General features: G+C 45.2%; 1 protein-coding gene across 1 annotated transcript in view; it reads right to left on the bottom strand.

Annotated features, from left to right (window-relative positions):
• LOC124613541 (photoreceptor-specific nuclear receptor-like) overlaps positions 1-21,960 on the bottom strand; it is a 158,549-nt gene that overhangs the window by 20,861 nt on the left and 115,728 nt on the right. Inside the window, exons 4-5 of the mRNA XM_047142253.1 lie at positions 13,512-13,612; positions 4,638-4,906 (exon numbers count right to left, since the gene is read on the bottom strand). Of these exons, the coding sequence (XP_046998209.1) occupies positions 4,638-4,906; positions 13,512-13,612 (370 nt within the window). The remainder of the gene's footprint in view (positions 1-4,637; positions 4,907-13,511; positions 13,613-21,960) is intronic.

The following is a 21,960-nucleotide window of genomic DNA, read 5'->3' on the forward strand; positions in this document are numbered from 1 at the left end:
GTTAGGTTTAGGTAGTTCTAAGTTCTAGGGGACTGATGACCTCAGATGTTAAGTCCCATAGTGCTCAGAGCCATTTGACCCATTTTTTTAATTACCCTTGTTCAACTTTTATCTATGTTCACGTTATAACCTCCTCTCGAAATCTATCCACCCGGTTTAACTGCTCTTCCAAGACTTTTGCCGCCTCTGACAATGACAATGTCATCGGCAAACCTTAAAGTTTTTATTTCTTCTCCCCGAACTTTAGTTCCCTTTCCAACGTTCTGCTTGGTTTGGATTACACCTTGCTCAATATAAAGACTCAGTGGCGTCGGGAAAAGGCGACAAACTTATCTCACTCCCTCCTCAATGACTGATTTACCGTTTTACGACCTTCGGTTCTTACAGCTGCAGCGTTGTTTCTGTGCAAGTTCAAGACAACTCTTCGCTCTTTTTATATTCTCTCTGGTAGCTTCAGAGTTTCAAAGACTGGTTTCGAGTCAGCTTTGTCCAAAGCTTTAATTAAATCTACAAATAGTATCAACATAGGTTTGCCTTTCTTCAACCTACTTCTATATGAATATCTGTATCTACATTGATAATAAATATGTAAAACCGTCGAAGTTGTCTGTCTGTCTATTTGAGCACGCTGATCTCCGAAACTACTAGAGGAATTTTCAGGGTGTTGTCACAAGCAACTTGAGCGTAGCTTGGGGTAACATATAGGCTTCATGAAAGTCGTATCACGAGAAGAATCGTAATTTTAAGTTTTATCTAAAATAGTTGTGTCACTCTGTTTGTCCGTTTGAACATACTAATCTCCAAAACTATTAGACGAATTTTCATGGGGTTTCCACAGGTAACTTGAACGTAGCTCAGGGCAACAATAAGGCTTTTTTCATCAAAATCGGATCATGTAAAAAATATGTCATAATGTAAAGTTTTATCGGTACTTATATAATAAATGCGAAAGTAAGTCTGTTTGTTACGTTTTCACAACTAAACTGCTGAACCGATTTGGATGAAGTTTGGTGTGGAGATTGAATCCTGAGATCGAGCACGGGCTATTTTAGTAAGTATACAAACGTCGACACCTTTGAGGTGAAGTAGGGAATGTGACACAATTCTTCATCTGTGAACATAAACCATGTTAAAAAATTATAAATTTGTTGCATAATGTACATGTTTTGTAACATAGAGCTACTTCAGTAGCACAGTGCATAAATACACACTCCTGCCTAAGCATCTTTGTACGCACTGTTTGACAGCATTGCTGCTGCATCGTGCATTGAAACAACTTGAGAGGGGGGAGGGTTGGCATATCTTGAGCTATGCTTATCCGAACAGGCAGATGCGTGAGGGTAGACGACGCTATTGCGTGTACAATAGCTTACTTACTCATCATCACTCATCATAACTCATAATAACAAAACTACTGTTAAGTTAGCACAGCTCTGTGTAACAGCTAATATAACATAATGCACAGGATCAGTAAAGTACCAGGTATTCCTAAGCAGGGTGTTTAAAAAAGAGTGTCACATATTCCTGCAGAAGGTAATATTGGTCGAAAATATAAGAAAAGGTGCTATAACTATATGACTGGAAACCAGTACCTGTTTGTGGTATCACATATTCATATCACCCCACAGGCATCAAAGTTAGTAACGGAATTGCCACATCATTCTGTAGCCTACCTCTCCTTACCGTTATGTACGATGTCGAACACAACGCTGTCAGGATATCAGTCGTTTTACTTGTGACGAGAAACGTGTAGTATTTACAGATGAAGCGTGATTGACAAGAGATACATAATAAATGACACCTGTGCGAACGCATGGACAAATGCAAATCGTCGAGCAATCATGGAGTTGAGGTATGAGGATCGTTTGGGTATTAATGCATGGGCAGGAATTGTCAACGAGGGACTAAAACGAGTATACACTGTAACGAAGAGATTAACACACGGTGTGTATCACCAATTTATGTATGATGAGTTATCAACTCTAAAGCAGAACTTTACCCTTCCAGAGAGATGGATTCGTCCAGAAGATCCAATAGCGTGGACTGCCCGTTCACCGAACCTGAATCTATAGGGTTATCCATTTGAGATATTAGAAAGGTATAATGTTATATTTATTAAGCTAATTTATATATCTCTGAGGAATTTTATGCAATGTACGCGAGAATCATGTGAGTTAACAGTGAGCGACCATGCTCCGGGAGTTAAGCCAAATCCCGTAGTTCACAGCACAAAGACCAGATGTCAGAAACACATTGTACGGATGTGACAAAAGTTATCGCGCTCAATATGTCTCGATCGTTAAGTGAAAATGTTCGTGCAGTCAGTTACCTTGAAATGATCGAGCAGTGTATGGTCCCTCAATTACAGCAAGATGGGCTACTGGACAGCATTGTCTCTCAATAGGGCCGGCCGAAGTGGCCGTGCGGTTAAAGGCGCTGCAGTCTGGAACCGCAAGACCGCTACGGTCGCAGGTTCGAATCCTGCCTCGGGCATGGATGTTTGTGATGTCCTTAGGTTAGTTAGGTTTAACTAGTTATAAGTTCTAGGGGACTTATGACCTCAGCAGTTGAGTCCCATAGTGCTCAGAGCCATTTGAACCATTTTTTTTTCTCTCAATAGGACAGGGCTCCACCGCATTGGGCTTAAATAGTGCGGAAACAAACCAGACATTCAGTGCTCGCTGGTCCGGCCGTGGTGAACCTATCTCACGGCCTCCTAACAGACCCCACCTAACGCCTACGGAATTTATCGCGTGGGGCTACGAGGAATCAACAGTGTATGCACAAAGTCCACAGAATCGGGCCGATTTATGGAGACAGGTCACAGCGGCCTTTCAGCAAATAATTGTAAAAATTCTGTGTGGCATGTGGCGCAACGTGGACGCTAGGTATGATATGTGCCGTATTCGCAATGGCGGACATGTTGAGCGCTTATGTATTGCGACGCAAACTTTAGACACAAACTCCAGACTCTCCTAAGCTTGTATGTACGGTTAACAAGCAGTAAATTTGCGTAGTTTCTTGTACATAACATTTTACTTTTCTGACATCTCAACTGACGGAGTACATCGAAAAAGTTCAAAGAAAGGCAGCACGTTTTATATTATCGCGAAACATGGGAGAGAGGGTCACAGAAATGATGCAGGATTTGGGCTGGGCGTTTTTCGTTGCGACGGAATCTTCTCACGAAATTTCAATCATCAACTTTCTCTTCCGAATGCGAAAATATTTTGTTGACACCGACCTACATAGGGAGGAACGATCACCACGATAAAATAAGGGAAATCAGAGCTCGTACGGAAATATATCGGTGTTCATTCTTTCCGCGCGCTATACGAGATTGGAATAATAGAGAATTATGAAGGTGGTTCGATGAACCCTCTGCCAGGCACTTAAATGTGATTTGCAGAGTATCCATGTAGATGTAGAAACGAATCACCCTGTGTTGGATTTCGGACTGTGGGAACATTTAAAGGCATTGACGTATGCTCAGCCTACCAACAGTGTGCAGATGTTACAGGAATGTGTGAGCAGTGCATGTGACGCCATCCGAATGGAGTCAGATGTATCTGAAAGAGTGCATGATTCACTCCGAGGAGGTGCGAGGGTGAGTGATAATCACACGCAGCATTGCCCATATAGTCTGCCTTTACGTGACGATTGGAATGAAAAGACAGATTGGTCCATATCTCAGCATATACTACTTTGGACGTATGCTTCTCATTAACTTTCGTCCCGTTTTGACGAATACTGCTCCTTTTAAACATCCTGTATTTCTCTGTAACACAAATATTTTTCCCGAGGTCAGCTTATATCAGTTATTCCATTGTTCTGTTGACAATTCGTGTAAGACAGTGAACGCCGCAGTTGATGATGGGACTACATCTGCATCTACATCTACATTTATACTCCGCAAGCCACTCAACGGTGTGTGGCGGAGGGCACTTTACGTGCCACTGTCATTACCTCCCTTTCCTGTTCCAATCGCGCATGGTTCGCGGGAAGAACGACTGCCGGAAAGCCTCCGTGCGCGCTCGAATCTCTCTGATTTTACATTCGTGCAAGCTACACCGCGATGCAGAGCGCCTCTCTTGCAGAGTCTGCCACTTGAGTTTACTAAACATCTCCGTAACGCTATCACGCTTACCAAATAATCCTGTGACGAAACGCGCCGCTCTTCTTTGGATCTTCTCGATCTCCTCTGTCAACCCGACCTGGTACGGATCCCATACTGATGAGCAACACTCAAGTATAGGTCGAACGAGTGTTTTGTAAGCCACCTCCTTTGTTGATGGACTACATTTTCTAAGGACTCTCCCAATGAATCTCAACCTGGTACCCCCCTTACCAACAATTAATTTTATATGATCATTCCACTTCAAATCGTTCCGCACGCACACTCCCAGATATTTTACGGAAGTAACTGCTACCAGTGTTTGTTCCGCCATCATATAATCATACAATAAAGGATCCTTCTTTCTACGTATTCGCAATACATCACATTTGTCTATGTTAAGGGTCAGTTGCCATTCCCTGCACCAAGTGCCTGTCCGCTGCAGTTTTCTAATGCTGCAGCTTCTCTGTATACTACAGCATCATCCGCGAAAAGCGGCACGGAAGTTCCGACAGTATCTTACCTGGTCCCTGAAGGGCAGGCTGGCGAAGGAGGGCAGGTTCTTGGCCCACTTGACGGCCATGAAGAGCAGGCGCGCCGCCGTCTCGTGCAGCGTCTCGTGCACGGGCGGGTAGAGCGCCGGCGCCGGCTCGGGCGGCCGCGGGCCCATCGGCGCCTGCAGGCCGCCCCCGCCGCCCCCGCCGCCCCCCGCGCTCGTGGGGCCCGCGCCCGGCCCCGCACTCCCGCACAGCGGCGGCAGCGACTCCTCGTTCGTCACGTCGATGCTGTCCTCTGCAACAGCGCGCCGACAACCTTCACAGGCGGGTAGAGGCAGATCGCGTCGCAGTACTACAGATTACGTGGGTTATTCGAAAACCTACGACTGGTAATGGAGACAAGACCTAAGAAAAATCGTGACATTTACGTAGGATTTGTGGGTCTAGAAAAAGCGTTAGACAATGGAAAGTGCTGACAGATGTTGAAACGCGGCGTCCACCGACGTGTCGACAGGTTTACTCGAGCCACACTGACCTCCATTCGGACTATAAAAGACGAAGGAGGGCCATGCGCACTGACGTAAAAAAAAAAAAAAAAAAAAAATCGTGACACCGAGAAGAGGTGTGCGGAAAGTTGGTAAGCGTGTTTCTACAGTCGCGCAAAAGTGGCGCTAGTAGCGTGTTTGCTTTATACACGCTGTAGCGGTCGGGCCGTGCGGTTAAAGGCGCTGCAGCCTGGAACCGCGGGACCGCTACGGTCACAGGTTCGAATCCTGCCTCGGGCATGGATGTTTGTGGTGTCATTAGGTTAGTTAGGTTTAACTAGTTCTAAGTTCTAGGGGACTAATGACCTCAGCAGTTGAGTCCCATAGTGCTCAGAACCATTTGAACCATTTTTTTGTAGCGGTCGTGAGCAGTAGTTGTACTACTGGCCATTAAAATTGCTACACCCAGAAGAAATGCAGATGGTGAATGGGTATTCATTGGACAAATATATTATACTAGAACTGACATGTGATTACATTTTCACGCAATTTGGGTGCATAGATCCTGAGAAATCAGTACCCAGAACAACCACCTCTGGCCGAAATAACGGCCTTGATACCCCTGGGCATTGAGTCAAACAGAGCTTGGATGGCGTGTACAGCTGCCCATGCAGCTTCAACACGATACCACAGTTCATCAAGAGTAGTGACTGGCGTATTGGCTCAAATAGCTCTGAGCACTATGGGACTTAACATCTGAGGTCATCAGTCCCCTAGAACTACCTAACTAACCTAAGGACAGCACACACATCCATGCCCGAGGCAGGATTCGAACCTGCGACCGTAGCGGTCGCGCGGTTCCAGACTGAAGCGCCTAGAACCGCTCGGCCACATCGGCCGCCGACTGGCGTATTGTGACAAGCCACCATTGACTACACGTTTGCAATTGGTGAGACATATGGAGAATGTGCTGGCCAGGGCAGCAGTCGAACATTTTCTGTATTCAGAAAGGCCCGTACAGGAACTGCAACATGCGGTCGTGCATTATCCTGCTGAAATGTAGGGTTTCGCAGGGATCGAATGAAGGGTAGAGCCACGGGTGTAACACATCTGAAATGTAACGGCCACTTGTTCAAAGTGCTGTCAATGCGAATAAGAGCTGACCGAGACGTGTAACCAATGACACCCCATACCATCACGCTGGGTGCTACGCCAGTGTATCGATGACGAATACACGCTTCCAATGTGCGTTCACGGCTATGTCGCCAAACACGGATGCGACCATCATGATGCTTTAAACAGATCCTGGATTCATCCGAAGAAATGACGTTTTGCCATTCGTGCACCCAGGTTCGTCGTTGAGTACACCATCTCAAGCGCTCCTGTCTGTGATGCAGCGTCAAGGGTAACCGCAGCCATGGTCTCCGAGCTGATAGTCCATGCTGCTGCAAACGTCGTCGAACTATTCGTGCAGATGGTTGTTGTCTTGCAAACGTTCCCATATGCTGACTCAGGGATCGAGACGTGCCTGCACGATCCGTTACAGCCATGCGGATAATATGCCTGTAGTCTCGACTGCTAGTAACACGAGGCCGTTCCGTATTACCCTCCTGAATCCACCGATTCCATATTCTGCTAACAGTCATTGGATCTCGACCAACGCGAGCAGCAATGTTGCGATACGATAAACATCAGTCGCGATAGGCTACATTCCGACATTTATCAAAGTCGGAAACGTGATGGTACGTATTCCTCCTCCTTACACGAGGCATCACAACAGCGTTTCACCAGGCAATGACGGTCAACTGCTGTTTGTGTATGAGAAATCGGTTGGAAACTTTCGTCATGTCAGCACGTTGTAGGTGTCGCCACCGACGCCAACCTTGTGTGACTGCTCTGAAAAGCTAATCATTTTCATATCACAGCCTCTTGTTCCTGTCGGTTAAATTTCGCGTCTGTAGCACGTCATCTTCGTGGTGTAGCAATTTTAATGGCCACTAGTGTACCTTCCAGACTGGATGTAGTGAGTAGATGTTAGCCTAGAATGCCTGTAAGGCTGCAAAGGCAACATAATCAACACCTCAGTACGTTTGAACGAGGTCTTGTGATTGGGCTACGAGATGCTGGAGAAGCTGGCAGAGTGGTCACGAGATATAAGGTCACAAGAAGACCGGCCCTCGGATGGCCACGTGGCACTACCGAGAGCGAAAACCATCGTGTTCGCCCTATGGCACTGGCGCATCGTATTGCATCTGCAGCAGCAATTGAGCAGCAGTTGGCAGCACGGTGACACAACGAACTGTTACAAATCGGTTACTTCAAGGACTGCGCCGAGACAGATGCCCTGTAGCATTCCATTGATCCCAAACTACTGCCATTTGCGATTTCAGTGCTTTCAAACGAGAGCTCATTGGAGGACAGGGTGAAGGCCTCTTGTGTTTTTGATGTCAGCTCGTTCAATTGGTTCAAATGGCTTTAAGCACTATGGGACTTAACATCTGAGGTCATCAGTCCCCTAGACTTAGTACTACTTAAACCTAACTAACCTAAGGACATCACACACATCCATGGCCTAGGCAGGATTCGAAACTGCGACCGTAGCAGCAGTGCGGTTCCGGACTGAAGCGCCTAAAACCGCTCGGTCACAACGGCTGGCGATGACAATTCGTTTCGCCTCGGTACCAGTGATCGCATGTTGTAACCAATATGCTCTACACAGTGTTAACATGTTGCCTTGGCCTGTTCGATCACTAGATCTATCTTCAATCGAGCACATGTAAGACACCATCGGACAACTTCAACGTAATCCACTACAGCCTTAGCCGTCCCCCTATTGACCGACCAAGAGAAACAGGCATGGAACTCCATCCCAAATACTGACATGCGGCTCCTGTACAACTCAATGCATGCAGCTTTGCAACGCTGCATTCAACGTTCAGGCGGTTTCATTGATTATTAATGTACTAGCATTACTATTTGCAATGGCTTGTCCTGCGCGTACATTATCTTGTGATATCGCAGTGTTAATCACTTAAATACACGTATTATCTTGATATTTTCCTGAAGTTTCATTACTCTACATGAAGTATTTTATGGGGCTGCGATTTTTTTCCGTGAGTGTAGTTACAGAAAAGATGGTATTTGGTGAATTTGAGGGCATATTCCCTATTCATCTTCGTCTATCAATCTGGTAATTATAGGACATACATTCATCGTCTATACTTCCACTAAAACATTTATCAGAACCAAAATACATAAATATAGGAGTTCCTCAGAGTAGCATTTTTGGACCAGTACTGTTTCTGATATATATAAATGAGTTTCACACTAGTGTTAACAGTGCAGAAAAAATTCGCTTTGCTGATGGCAACGCTATTATAGTCTCTGAGGAAATAGAGGACTCCTAGTAGAAAACACAAATGAAGCAGTGAAGGAATTGGTCAGTTGGACAATAAGCAATAAAGTGACACTGAACATAAGGAAAAATCTTGCCATGAATTTCAGTTTGAAGAGGAAAATTGACACTATTAAATTTAATGCAGTATTGTGTATGTAGTGTTATGAAACAACGTGTGTATAGTGGGTGTCGTGTGTGTAGCGACTGGGAGTGAGAAATGAATGAACAATCTACCATTAACCTTTTTCATTATTAAATAACCTCTCTGTAAAAACTATTGTGTAGTAGGAATAAACTGAATGAGGTAGCACTGGTTTCAATAGAGTGACCTTGTATTCGGACCACAGTCTTCACCTAGTCATCCTGATATAGGTTTTCCGTGTTTTCTGTAAATTACTTCGGGCAGATGCCGGGATGGTTCCTGCTATAAGACCCATGATTGTCATACTAGAGCTGTAAGTACGTAAATATCTAAATATGTGAATTACTTTATCATTTTTGTCCTTAAATTGTGATACCACGACATGTCCAGTATCGTTGTAAAAGAGATTTATGCACGAATAAAACTAATAAAGCTGCTACTACTACTACTACTACTACTACTACTTCTACTGCTGGTAGCTCACTTCTTAGCGAGTTTTAGTAATCCCGCCAAGGTACGTGCGGCAGTACTATCTGCCGTCCTAAATTAGGAAGTTCTCCCATCTTTGGTGGCCTATTCGGACACTCGCCAATCCTGGCGTGGTTCTTGAATATAAAAAACTGTAAAAAATGTAGTAGTTCTATACGCTTCTAAAGAGTGCAAGACAGTTTAAGCTCTGGGTATGTCTAACCACCAAATGAGCGGAAGTCAGTGAATGAAATGTCCGTTATATTGTAACTTTTATTTACAAATATCCGCTACCAAGTCCGCACTAGTTTATGAGTTTCAGCATGAAGCACGAAACCTTACACAGTCTGTATTAATTCATTCGTACTACCAGCACAAACAGTAATCAGTTTTTAGTAGCAGGTTTGAGGTTTTGACACTGACCCGATCCCAAGAAAACATATTAATTTTAATGATTCGAATCCTCGCATATACGGTTTGCACATTTTCGTTTCAGACTTAGGAAGTTTATCGGTTATGATTGCACAGCACGCCACGTGGAATTTTGATCTTCAAAATAAAATCAAAGTTTACACAGGAAAAAATACGGAATTTCCGTAACTTTTTTTCACGTACCTTCTTAAAAGTTTACTGACACATCAAAATGTCCTAAACCTCGCGATTATTGAGGATTAGGTACTATTATAGAGTTGATTGCAACAAATCCTCCGATCGTCACAAGAGCTAAGCACCGACTTCGACTTCTTGACTCCAGCTCGTAATCCCGCATCCAGTCCTAAAGCGTGCTAGATTTCTCGCTTCTGGTTGCCTGAATCCCAACATAACAATCAGCTTTCAATTTGGAGGCACATAAACCAGTATTTTCCCTCATTGGATCAACCCTATTCCGAAATTCTGACGAAGCTAAAAATTATTTGTTTCTGAATAACTTGTAACATCTGAAATGCCGAAATACGGTTCATAATTCCTAAGTCCCTGTAACTGGTTTCTTTAAAATTCGCAATTTCCTACATGTGTGTGACTCACACAAGCAATAATACTCATGTTACATACTAACGCATAACCCACCAGGCGTTATAGAAAATAAGTTGAAGTGTGCTATGTTTATCGAGCAGTAGATGTCACTAAGAAATCCTTGTTGGTGTGTAATACGGAAACAGGAGTCGGTTTCTGGATTGTCCTCGTGATAATTAATGTCAGTGGTTTTCACTTTCACTGCTGTCTGGAAAACAGTGTATTGTTTAGCTCACTACACGCTTGTACTGGAAAACAAGGCAGGAAAAACCTATGTCTCTGCAGCAGACTAGCTTAGCGTGTTACGTCCGTTGCGTCGTAGCTTCAGTCCTTAACCTCTCTTCTTACCTCCCCTTCTTTTCGCGCCCACCGAATTAATCAAAGAGAGTAATTAAAATTCTGCGTTATTTTAATTAAGAGCAAGGAAGAACCAAGCGGGGGCCGGATTATGTACACTAATTGATGCGCGACGAAGGTTGCGGGTAGCTAATTGAAGCGCTCGCGCTCCCTCAACTTTGCTTGTTAAGAAGCTGCGCGAAATATGGCGCGCAGACTCAACTTGAAGCTCCCTAATTACGCACCAGTTCGAGCGAAGAGGCAGACGTCTCAGAGCTAAGGCGAGCTGCGAGAGGTGGGGAAATACTGCGAGGTGGCAGCACGCTAATTGTGTGCAGACGAGGGAACAGCCGAGGTAATTCGAGCGAGCGACCGCTTCACTTGTCACGCCACGGCACATAATCTCCCAGTGCCACCGTAGCTAGCGATACCGGGCGTAGGTGTCTCACCTTTACCTTTACCTAGAGAAAGGGAAGCGGACAGCGACCTGAATAACTCTAGTATTTTTTGTCATGCCTCTTCTATTTTTCCTATTGCTGTTATGGTGGTCTTCAATCGGAGTCTATCCTGTGCAAGCCCCCTTCATCTTTGCAAAGCTACTGCGACCTACATACACTTGAAAGGGCTTGCTGTATTCGGACTTCGTCTCCAAATGCAGTTCTTATCTTAGTCTACTCTCATAACACTCAGCAAGCCACCATATGGTGCATGGCGGACGGTACCTTGTACCTCTGCTAGTAATTTCCTTTTCTGCTTCATGACTAACTGTCTGCCTCCATACTAGCCCTAATTTTTCTCGTATTGGCTTCGTTGTTCTTATGCGAGATGCGCGTTGGTGGCAGCAGAATCGGTCTGCAGACGCAAATGCTGGTTCTCTAAACTTTCTCAATAATATTTCGCGAAAAGGACGTCGTCTTCCCTCCTCGGATTCCCATTGAGCATTTCCGTAATACTCTCATGTTGATCGAATCTGTCGGTAAGAAATCTAGCAGTAGGCCTCTGAATTGTTCGATGTCTTCCTTTAATCCGACCTGGTGAGGATCCCAAACGCTGGAGCGGTAGTCAAGAATGGGCTGCACAAGAGTTCCATACGCGGTCTCTTTTATAAATGAGTTACACTTTCCTAGAGTTCTAGAAATAAAAAATAGACCATCTGCATTGTCTACAACTGACGTAACATTTCCCTCCATAGCCAAAGTGACGAAACCTTGGTGCCTCAGAATATGTCCTAGCAACCGATTCCTTCGTTTGGTAAAGTTGTGTCACAAATTTCTTTTTTCCTCATTCTATTCACTATCTCCTCATTAGTTATTCGATCTACGAATCTAATCTTGCAATATTCTTCTGTAGCACTACATTTCAAAAGCTTCGATTTTCTTTTTGCCTGAACTTATTATGGCCCACATATCACTTCCTAACAAGGTTACACTCCAGACAAAATACCTTCAGAAAAGACTTTTTGTTCGATGTTAAAAATTTCTCTTTCTCAGAAGCGCTTTTTTTGTTATTGCCAGTCTGCATTTTATGACCTTTCTTGGTCATCATCAGTTAGTTTTTCTGCCCAAACAGCGAAACTCATCTACTGCTTTTAGTATCTCATTTCGTATTCTAAATCTATCAGCATATAAATAAATAAATAAATGATTTTATTAGATTACATTTCATTACTCTTGATATCCTTTTGTTAATATTCACGTTATAACCTCATCTAAAGGTACTGTTCGGTGTGATTTCTGCTCTTGTAAGTCTTTTGCTGTCTCTGACAAATTTGCCATCTCATCAGCCTTTTTTCATCTCCTTGAATTTGTATTCCCTTTGAAAATTTCTCGTTGGTTTGCTTGACACTTACCTCAGTGTACAGATTGAATAACATTGGAGAGCGGCTACAACCGCGTCTCAATTCCTTCTCAACTACTCCTTCCTTTTCCTCTCTTTCTACCGTACTGTGGGCATTTTAATCGGGTACTCCGTCCAGTGTTCTGTTCAGTTTTTTCTTTCTAATTTTCTGAGTGAGAGGCTGCTCACGGCCTTTATAAAGTGATATATGAAATTAATTGTCCTATAGGTCTCGCATTATTTACTGTTATATTTCTTTTCTAAATGAACCAGATTAGTTTAATCTGTTTTCGAAGGCTTTTATAGCTTCAGCTGTTATTTTATTACAACCCACTGCTTTTCCATTTTTGAGATTCTTCATCCCCTACATACCTCAACACCTTTGATCCACGGTCCATTCCATTTCATGATCTAGTCTTAGTATCAGTATCAGTATGACGTCCTCAACTCCACTTACAAGTGGAGGTAAAAAAGAAAACTAAAGTCTTGTGGCATGAGTGCCTAGGTGACCACGAAAGGCGCATTCTGGAAGACCTGGGTTAAATTCCCAGTCCGATAGTCTTGACTGAGGTTTCCGTGGTTTCCTAAGTCACTCCAGGCAAATGCCGGGACTGCACCCTTTCGATGGCTCCGGCCAACATTCCCACCCAATCCCTTCCCCCCCATAACTTTTCACGTCCGGTCACTAAAATCGTTTCCCTTCTGTTATTAATCGAATCCGTTTGGCTCATTATGTTTAATTTCGAAGTACCCTCCCCCCCCCCCCCACTCCCCACTCCTCACTCACCATCTCCAGAACATAATTTATCCCTTAACGTGGCTCTGCTACACTTAGTCGCGCCACACGTATTTAATATGTGTTCTTAATCCATTTCATTTTACGCCGGCACGGTAACTCAGCGTGTTCGGTCAGAGGGTTAACTGCCCTCTGTAATAAAAAAACTGAGTTAATGGATCAACGACGAACTGAAACGGGTGTCTTCTTGCGACGTCCGCCCCGAGCAGATACAACGAACGAAAACGAACAAAATGAGATTAAAAAAAAAGGGGGGCGGGCAGGTTCAGCTGCCTAATTGGAAAGTTTTTCCTATCATTCACGCGCGCAGGCACCTTCCCTTCGGGAGATAAGGGAGCTGTGTGCGCAAGTGTATCTGTTGAGTGTAGGTTACTGAAATGGGTATGCGTGTAGTTAGGGAGCAGTGGGGTGGGGTGAGGTACGTACCGTCGTCTGCCTCCTGCTTGGCCGGCACCTCGGCGGGCGAGCCCAGCATGGCGGCGCCGTGGTAGCGCGGGGACAGCCCCATCGCCAGCGACACCGGCGGCCTGCAACACAAGTACACGCTGCCTCACGCTGTACTCGGCACTCACCGTGCCAGCAGCCGCGAGCCACGCCAGAGCACTTCGCTAAACTACAGAAACCTCGCCAGCGCCAGCACTGCCTGCAGCAGCGTGAAATGCAAGTGGAAATGGAGCGAGAGGAGTCAGCGGGTGAGGAGATTCAAGTCTGCAGGGCTCTGGATGACACACCACAATTACTGCTGTGTGCTACTGTACTGGATATTCCACGATTACCATTATACACTTCCACAGACAGACACGAAAGTGAGATTGTGTGGTTCACAGTCTGTTGCAGCCTTTTTTCTAATTGATGCCATGCTTGGTGTCCCCACTCGCAACCTATACCAGCTCATTCACTTCTCAGTCTTTCTACAGCACTTTTGAATCCGCTACGAAAACCGGATAATTCAATCCCAGGACCCCTTATCCTACCCTCTTAGTTTCAATCTAAGTACCCTGGCATTAGACTCATATCCCACCTCTCACGCACAAATATGCGTTGTCCACCGTCTCCCTCCATAAGTTCAACTCTGCCACTACTCAACCATGAAATTCGTCCCGACATGTATCCGCCCTAACAAATAACGAAGATGGTGATGATCATGCTCTTGATGATGGTCATGATAGTGATGATGATGATGATGATGATAACGATAATGATATGTCTGATGGGGCGAACGACACTATGTCTTTAGTGCACCCATAAATATTAGTTATGAGGCACAGAGGTTAAAGGCGAAAAATTCGAAAAACTACGGGATCTCTGATCCCAAAAACCGATGGCGTAAAAACGTGCATCCACACGCACACGCACACACACACACACACACACACACACACACACACACACACACACACATGCATGCACGAGTACTGCTCACACACTAAAATCCATTGATTTGTCACTTCCTAAACTCATTTAAAAGAGTAATGGAACAATGAAAATCTAAAATACGACTGCAGAATGAAGTATGTATTGATAATCGAGGCATACTCTGTATACAGTTTGTGTGAGCCTTACCTTTTCGTAAACAATAGTGCAGAGATCTTTCGGGGCAATGTGCGTTTTAGATGAACCATTAAGGACGAATTAATGGGAAATGTATCGTTACTGGTAATTTTTCTGACTGAAGCAAATGAGATCATCTCAGAATTTAACATGGGTAGATGCAAGAAAAGTCATCGTTTAATAGAGCTCTTGAAGCTGAACATTTTTGACGCGGAAACGTTTGTAGCACTTGCGGTGGTATCCTCTCCACGATCTTCCTTACTTTTATTTAGTAACGGACGCTTAAAGAAGGGAACAATATTTTTGAGATGGAAAGTGCTGGAACATTCCTTTCTCACGCTTCCTGTTTCAATTTCTTTTCAATCGTACCCCAATGTCCAGTGGACTAACGATTCCATGACACAGTTGATGTGGTCACTGAACATACTTAATGTATTTCCAAAGTCCATGGGCCACGCAGTACAGTTTGAAGAGCGTTTTGCTCTTCATGGATACCTTACGCCATTCACATGTGAGCAGAGGTAGGCATGGTGTGCTTTAGACCATACGGGTTTATATGAGAATGAAGCAAACGAAACAACGATCAGAAATCACGAGACCACGAAAAAGCAAAGCCAGTTCTATCTGCCGGAAATGTTACGGTCACTGTTTTCTACGGAGCAATATGGCTACTTTTTATTCGTTGGTTTGCGAAGAGTTTAACAGCAAATACTGAATACTACGCCAATAACCTGTACCAAATGAGAAAATTACGCGACAAGATACCTTTATTGCAAAAGAACAAAACATCTTTCATGGGGACAAAACCTAACCACAAAGGCCCCTTATTAATCCCAAAACTGAGAGCTGAATGTTCTTTGACATTCGGCCTTCAACTTTTCCTACTCTCACATTCGAAGAAATTTATACCCGGAAAAGGCTTTCAGCCAAACGACGAGACAGTCGTAGATGAGTATTTCGCACGTCATCCAGAATCGCTCTTTGGGGATGGAATGTGCTGAGTGGCATAAGGTGAGAGAAAGTACATTGACATGAAAAATGACGACGATAATTATGTTTGGTTTGTGGGGCTGTCGACGGCGTGGTTATTAGCGCCCAAACAAATTCCCAATATTTTCATTGTCCTGTCTCGGAATTTTCTTGAATGATGATGAAATGATGAGGACAACACAAACACCCAGTCCCCGGACGGAGAAAATCCCCGACCTACCGGGCATCGAACCCGGGACCCTGTGATCCAGAGGCAGCAAAGCTACCCACTAGACCGAGAGCTGCGGACTTAACCTGAAAAGGACTACATCGAAGAATATAAGTATGTGTTTTTGAGTTACAGAAGATGTTCACTTCCAGAGTGATAAATATCGCTTGCCATTCCCTAGAAGCTTAGAAATCTCCTTACAATTTCTTTGCAGTTTGTTGCAGCAGACGCGCTGTAGTGTGCAAAAATCTCGTAATGCTTGTATGCGGTCATGTTGTTAGATACGTTGTATCGCAATTTAACTGATTAGATCTAGAAGCTATTCCTAACTGAAATCGCACTGCCTGACAAAAAATAGAGAAGCACTCAGAAAATATGGTCGGATGTCAATGTAAAACCGCACCCGAACACACGATCGGCGGGTACATAGGGAATAAAGGATTGGACTTGTAATTCAAAATTCTTAAGGCTTTCGTGGCCACTTGTTGTTCACTGCCTGTGGGCTGCTGTATCCCGTTCTTCGGCCGACGTTCGTTTGATGCTTTTTCCAACGTTTCGTCAGCACGGGTGGCTGTCATTGTCAAAACTTCACCCTTCATTGCTGGTGGTGGATTGGAGTCGAGCTCGTGGCCGCAGACTATATGTACCTGAAGCCCAATGTCCACAGGCTTTTGCCCGCATCTCGTGGTCGTGCGGTAGCGTTCTCGCTTCCCACGCCCGGGTTCCCGGGTTCGATTCCCGGCGGGGTCAGGAATTTTCTCTGCCTCGTGATGGCTGGGTGTTGTGTGATGTCCTTAGGTTAGTTAGGTTTAAGTAGTTCTAAGTTCTAGGGGACTGATGACCATAGATGTTAAGTCCCATAGTGCTCAGAGCCATTTTGAATCCACAGGCTTTTCCGTGGTGGTTTCCGGTGCGGCTCTCCCCTTGCTACGTGTAACAGTCGTTCGCTGCAGCACGGGAATCCAGGATCCGTTCACTTTGAGGCTTTCTTTTTTCTTGTTGAAGCTGTTCTCATATTTGTGTATTTCTATGAAGAGCGTTAGATATTGAGTGATCACTATGAAGGACATGGAGATTCCCCCACTCTTGTGTGAGACCCGTGATTAGTACCTGACAGACTTTGAAAGATGCCTAAGTGGGGTCTCCAGGAGGCCGGCTGGTCGGATCATGCAATATCCAGATTTGTGGGGCATTCGGATGTGACTGTGGGAACCTGTTGGACTGCGTGGGAACGTGAGGCACGTATACGAGTCGTCAAGGTTCCAGTCGCCGTGTTTTGCACCAAACACTTCATAGCCCCTTCGCATCTGCTCCCGCCATCCGAGAACACGTAATGGACTCCCATCAATATTCTGTGTCATCCCGCACCACTGGTCAGGGTCTATCAGCAGCCGGACTAAGGGACTGCTATCCCATGCATAGTTCGCCCCCAGTAGCTGAGTGGTCAGCGCGACAGAATCGTAAGGGCCCAGGTTCGATTCCTGGCTGGGTCGGAGATTTTCTTCGCTCAGGGACTGGGTGTTGTGTTGTCCTAATCATCATCATTTCATCCCCATCGACGGGCAAGTCGCCGAAGTGGCGCCAAATCGAAAGACTTGCACCCGGCGAACGGTCTACCCGACGGGAGGCCCTAGTCACACGACATCCCATGCGTAGGCTGCTGTTAAAACCACAACACAAGTGGTTGCGTTCGAGGTGGTGCTATGATCGGGAAACATGGACTACCGATGAACGGCGTCGCATTGTGTTCCCGATGAACCGCGATTCTGCACTACCCCAAAATGACCATCGGTGACCATTACGGCAGCGACTTGGGGAGAGGTCCTGTTCTCGAACTGTTTTGGATGGGCACAGCCGCGTTAGTCCTGACGCCATGGAGTGGGGTGTCATCGGGTGTGATACCAGGTCACGGCTGGTAGTGATTGAGGGAACGTTGACAGCACAACGTACTTCGTGGTCATTCTGCGTTTTCGTGTGTTACCTCTCATGCGACAGAACTATGGTGTCATTTTTGAAGTGGACAATGCTGTCCATACTTGGCACGTGTCGCTATGAACTGTCTGCCAGATGGTGAAGTACTCCTGTGGCCAGCAAGATCGCCAGGTCTGTCCCCAACAGAACATGTGTACTACGACCAACTCGGATGACAGCTCTATCCAGGTGTTAGTATCCAGGATCTCGAGGACTAGTTGTAACACTTGTGGTCAGCTTGCCTTATGAGAGGATACAATGAATTTATGTCACCCTTTCCAACAGAATCCGTGCATCCGCCCATGCCAGACAGGGTACACGGTCATACTGATAAGTGGGCTCATATCCGATTTCTCTGTAAATCTGACTTGATTTTGTAATCAATGAAATACCATCACATAGCCTTTCAACCGATGAAGATTCTCTATGTTTCTCCCTCCTACCCCCTTCCTTTCGGATGCTTTACTTTTGGGGGGGCGGGGGGGTAGTACATACGTCCAGTTAACATGACCCAAACTGAAAGGTGACAACTCTATCGCAAAATCGCACAAATGGGTAAAGTTAAAAGAAACAATGTACTTGTGCAAAGTGGAGTTTTCATTGATACTCTCTTTGCAAGCGCGAAAATCGAAAGTGTTGTAGTATCCAGAGCATGAAAGACGTTCCCAATAGTTTGATATCGATTTACGTGGGAGAACGGCCAAAGGATAGGTGCTGACCGATGCTAGGACGCACAGAGTGCTGGGTGCGAAGGCCATTGTGCAGCCATTAGCGGCGATTAGCATGACAAGGGCCGCTTGATCTGGCAGGGGTGGCGGCGTAAGCCGGCCCGGCGCCAGATGAGGCCGCAGCTGGTGGCTGGTGGCTGCTGGTGAGCCCACATGTCTCCCCCTAGCAGCGGCCGGGGGCGGGGGCGGTTATTCTTCCTGCAGTTGTGACACGCGTAATTCTGCAGGCACGCCCAAGCCGCGCGAGGATCAGCGTGTCGTAAGTGCAAGATTAATATCGCGCTCGCCAATACCTCACTGCCTTTGTGACGTCGGGGATTACGCCGTTTGCCCTCACCCAAGTGCGTATTATTACGACTGCAGAAGATTTTTACATATATTTCCATTTGTTTGTGTGAGCAAGGCAGTATGTTGACTTGGCTATTGTGGGTATTTCTCCGCATACGGTCGACCTTTCTGTATTAATATAAGCGTGTGCGGTCGTGTTAGTTATACAAACGTACACCTCTCCCCCTGGTAGTACAGACCGAACGAGGTCGTGATGATAAAGGCTCTAAGAACTTATTCGTGGGGGGCGGGCTTCATATCCCGATGGGCGATCCATTAGATTTTCAATAGTTTTCATGAACTGCTTAGCCTGAATTCCGCGGCGGTTCCTTTTAAAAGAATTTGGGTGATTTTTTTCCTCCACATCTATGTCTCATTTCGAGCTTTCGCGCCAATTTTACTGAAATCATCAACAATGGGACGTTAAACTGGAAGTTTCCTCTCTTTCCAAGTCATCTATGATATTAAAGGTATAACCCGGGTTACCTATACACTGAATTGACAAAAGTCGTGGAATAGCGATATCCACATATACAAAAGGATGTAGTATCGCATAAACAAGATATAAAAGGAGTGCATGGGCGAAGCTGTCATTTGTACTCAGGTGACATGTGTGAAAAGGTGTCCGAAGTGATTATGAATGCACGACGTGAATTAACAGACTCTGAAGGCAGAATGGTAGCTGGAGCTAGCCGCATGGGAGCCTCCATTTAGGAAATCGTTAGGGAATTCAACATTTCGAGATTCACAGTGTCAAGAAATAATGTTCAAATGTGTGTGAAATCTTATGGGACTTAACTGCTAAGGTCATCAGTCCCTAAGCTTACACACTACTTAACCTAAATTAGCCTAAGGACGAACACACACTTCCATGCCCGAGGGAGGACTCGAACCTCTGCCGGGACCAGCCGCACAGTCCATGACTGCAGCGCCTCAGACCGCTCGGCTAATCCCGCGCGGCCATTGTCAAGAGCGTGCCGTGAATACGATATTTCAAGCACTATCTATCACCACGGACAACGCAGTGGCAGACGGCCTTCACTTAACGACCGAGAGCAACTGCGTCTGCATAAATGTGACAGTGCTAACAGACAAGCAGCATTGCACAAAATAACCGCGGAAAACAATGTAGGACGTTCGACGATCTTCCACTGGGACAGAGCGGCGAAATTTGGAGTTAATGGGCGACGGCAGCAGACTACCGATGCGCGTCATCGCCTGCAGCGCCACTCCCGGGCTCGTGACCATATCGGTTGAACCCTAGACGACTGGAAAACCGTGGCCTGGTCAGATGAGTTCCGTTTCAGAGCTGATGGTAAGGTTCGAGTGTGGCGCAGACCCTATGAAGCCCTGACCCAAGTTGTCAACAAGGCACTGCCCAAGCTGATAGTGACTTCATAATAGTGTGGACTATCTTTACATGGAATGGACTAGGCCCTCTTGTCCAAATAAACCGGTCGTTAACTGGAAATGGTTATGTTCGGCTATTTGGAAACCATATGTAGTCATTCATGGACTTCATGATCCCAAATAAAAACTGGTTTTTTAGTGGAGGACACTGCAGTAGGCCACCGGGATACAATTCTTCGCGACTGGTTTGAAGAACGTTCTGGACAATTCGAGCGAATTATTTGGCCACCCAGATCGCCCAACGTGAATCCCATCGAACATTTATGGGACATAATCGAAAGGTCAATAAAGCCTGCCCAGGCAACACCTTCGCAATTACGGGCGGCTATAGAGGCAACCTGTGTCAATATTCTTGCAGGGGACTGCCAACGAATTAATGTGTCCATGCCATGACGAGGTGCTGCACTACGCCGGGCAAAGGGAGGTCTTACACGATAGTATTAAGTAGCCCATGACTTTTGTCACCTCATTGTGTAACGCTTCCAGGGGCATCAAAAATCTGATTTCCGGCGTATCGTGCAATTATTGAGCTAATTTAAAAATTTAGAATGCTGCCATAATGTGGTAAGAGCGAATCCTCGTGTTAAAAGTCAAGTTAAGTATTACAGTTAGAAACTGTGTGTGTGTCTTGAGGCTGCATAATGCAAGGCGCGCAAATTAGGAAGACTTTTTCATCCAGGATTTTAGAATGAGAGCACTTAGCGACTTCCAAAAAACCTTAGACGTAATTTAAAATCTTTACAAAACTCTCTCTCGCTGACATCCCTCACAAAATAAAGACACAGCGCACCACATTTTCGCTGTTCATGCAGTAAAACTGCAGCATCAGTCATGACGTTTTAATTTATTACTAGTTTACTACTAATTTCGTAACACATTTTCCAGACAGTATCCACATATGCTACAGAACGTACGGGTAAAATTATATCATTGTACAACACCTGATTTCGGAGATTTGGCGTTTTACACGTGGAATCTCGATTATTTAAAAAATCGGCTGTGATGGTTTACTGGCATAATCGAGTCAGAAGATGTTGAACCGTATAAAAGCTTTCACGTTACCTCTGTTGTGACAGTGATAGAGACCAGTATAAAAAATAACAAATGGTAAACCGAAACGAGCTACAACTTGATGGAATGTCCCCATGTCTTCCACGTCAGTTGTGTGATTTTCATATGACTGAGGGTGCTGCCAGTCTTTCTTTCTCTCTCTTTCCTTTGCTATTGCTTAGCATACCGTGACATTGTGGGGAAGACAGCGTGCTGCAGTTTTCATTTTCTCTTGCGCTGTGACGTAATGAAAATAATCAAATGTGTGTGAAATCTTATGGGACTTAACTGCTAAGGTCATCAGCCCCTACGCTTTCACACTACTTAACCTAAATTATCCTAAGGACAAACACACACACACACACACACACACACACACATGCCCGAGGGAGGACTCGAACCTCCGCCGGGATCAGCCGCACAGTCCATGACTGCAGTGACGTGATGATAAACGTTGTTTGTGGATAATATCACTCATCCCAGTTACAAGCTTTTATATCCTTTAAAGCAATAAATTCATAAAAGTATTGCAAACAACTAATTTTCCTGAGCGTACCATTAATTTTTAGGTAGGTGACAGTTTGGAGACCAATGCGTGGTCCTTTACGTAACCTTACAATTAACGTATCATGAGGAACGT

The sequence above is a fragment of the Schistocerca americana genome, chromosome 4 (genome assembly GCF_021461395.2).
Source record: "Schistocerca americana isolate TAMUIC-IGC-003095 chromosome 4, iqSchAmer2.1, whole genome shotgun sequence".
NCBI lineage: Eukaryota > Metazoa > Arthropoda > Insecta > Orthoptera > Acrididae > Schistocerca > Schistocerca americana.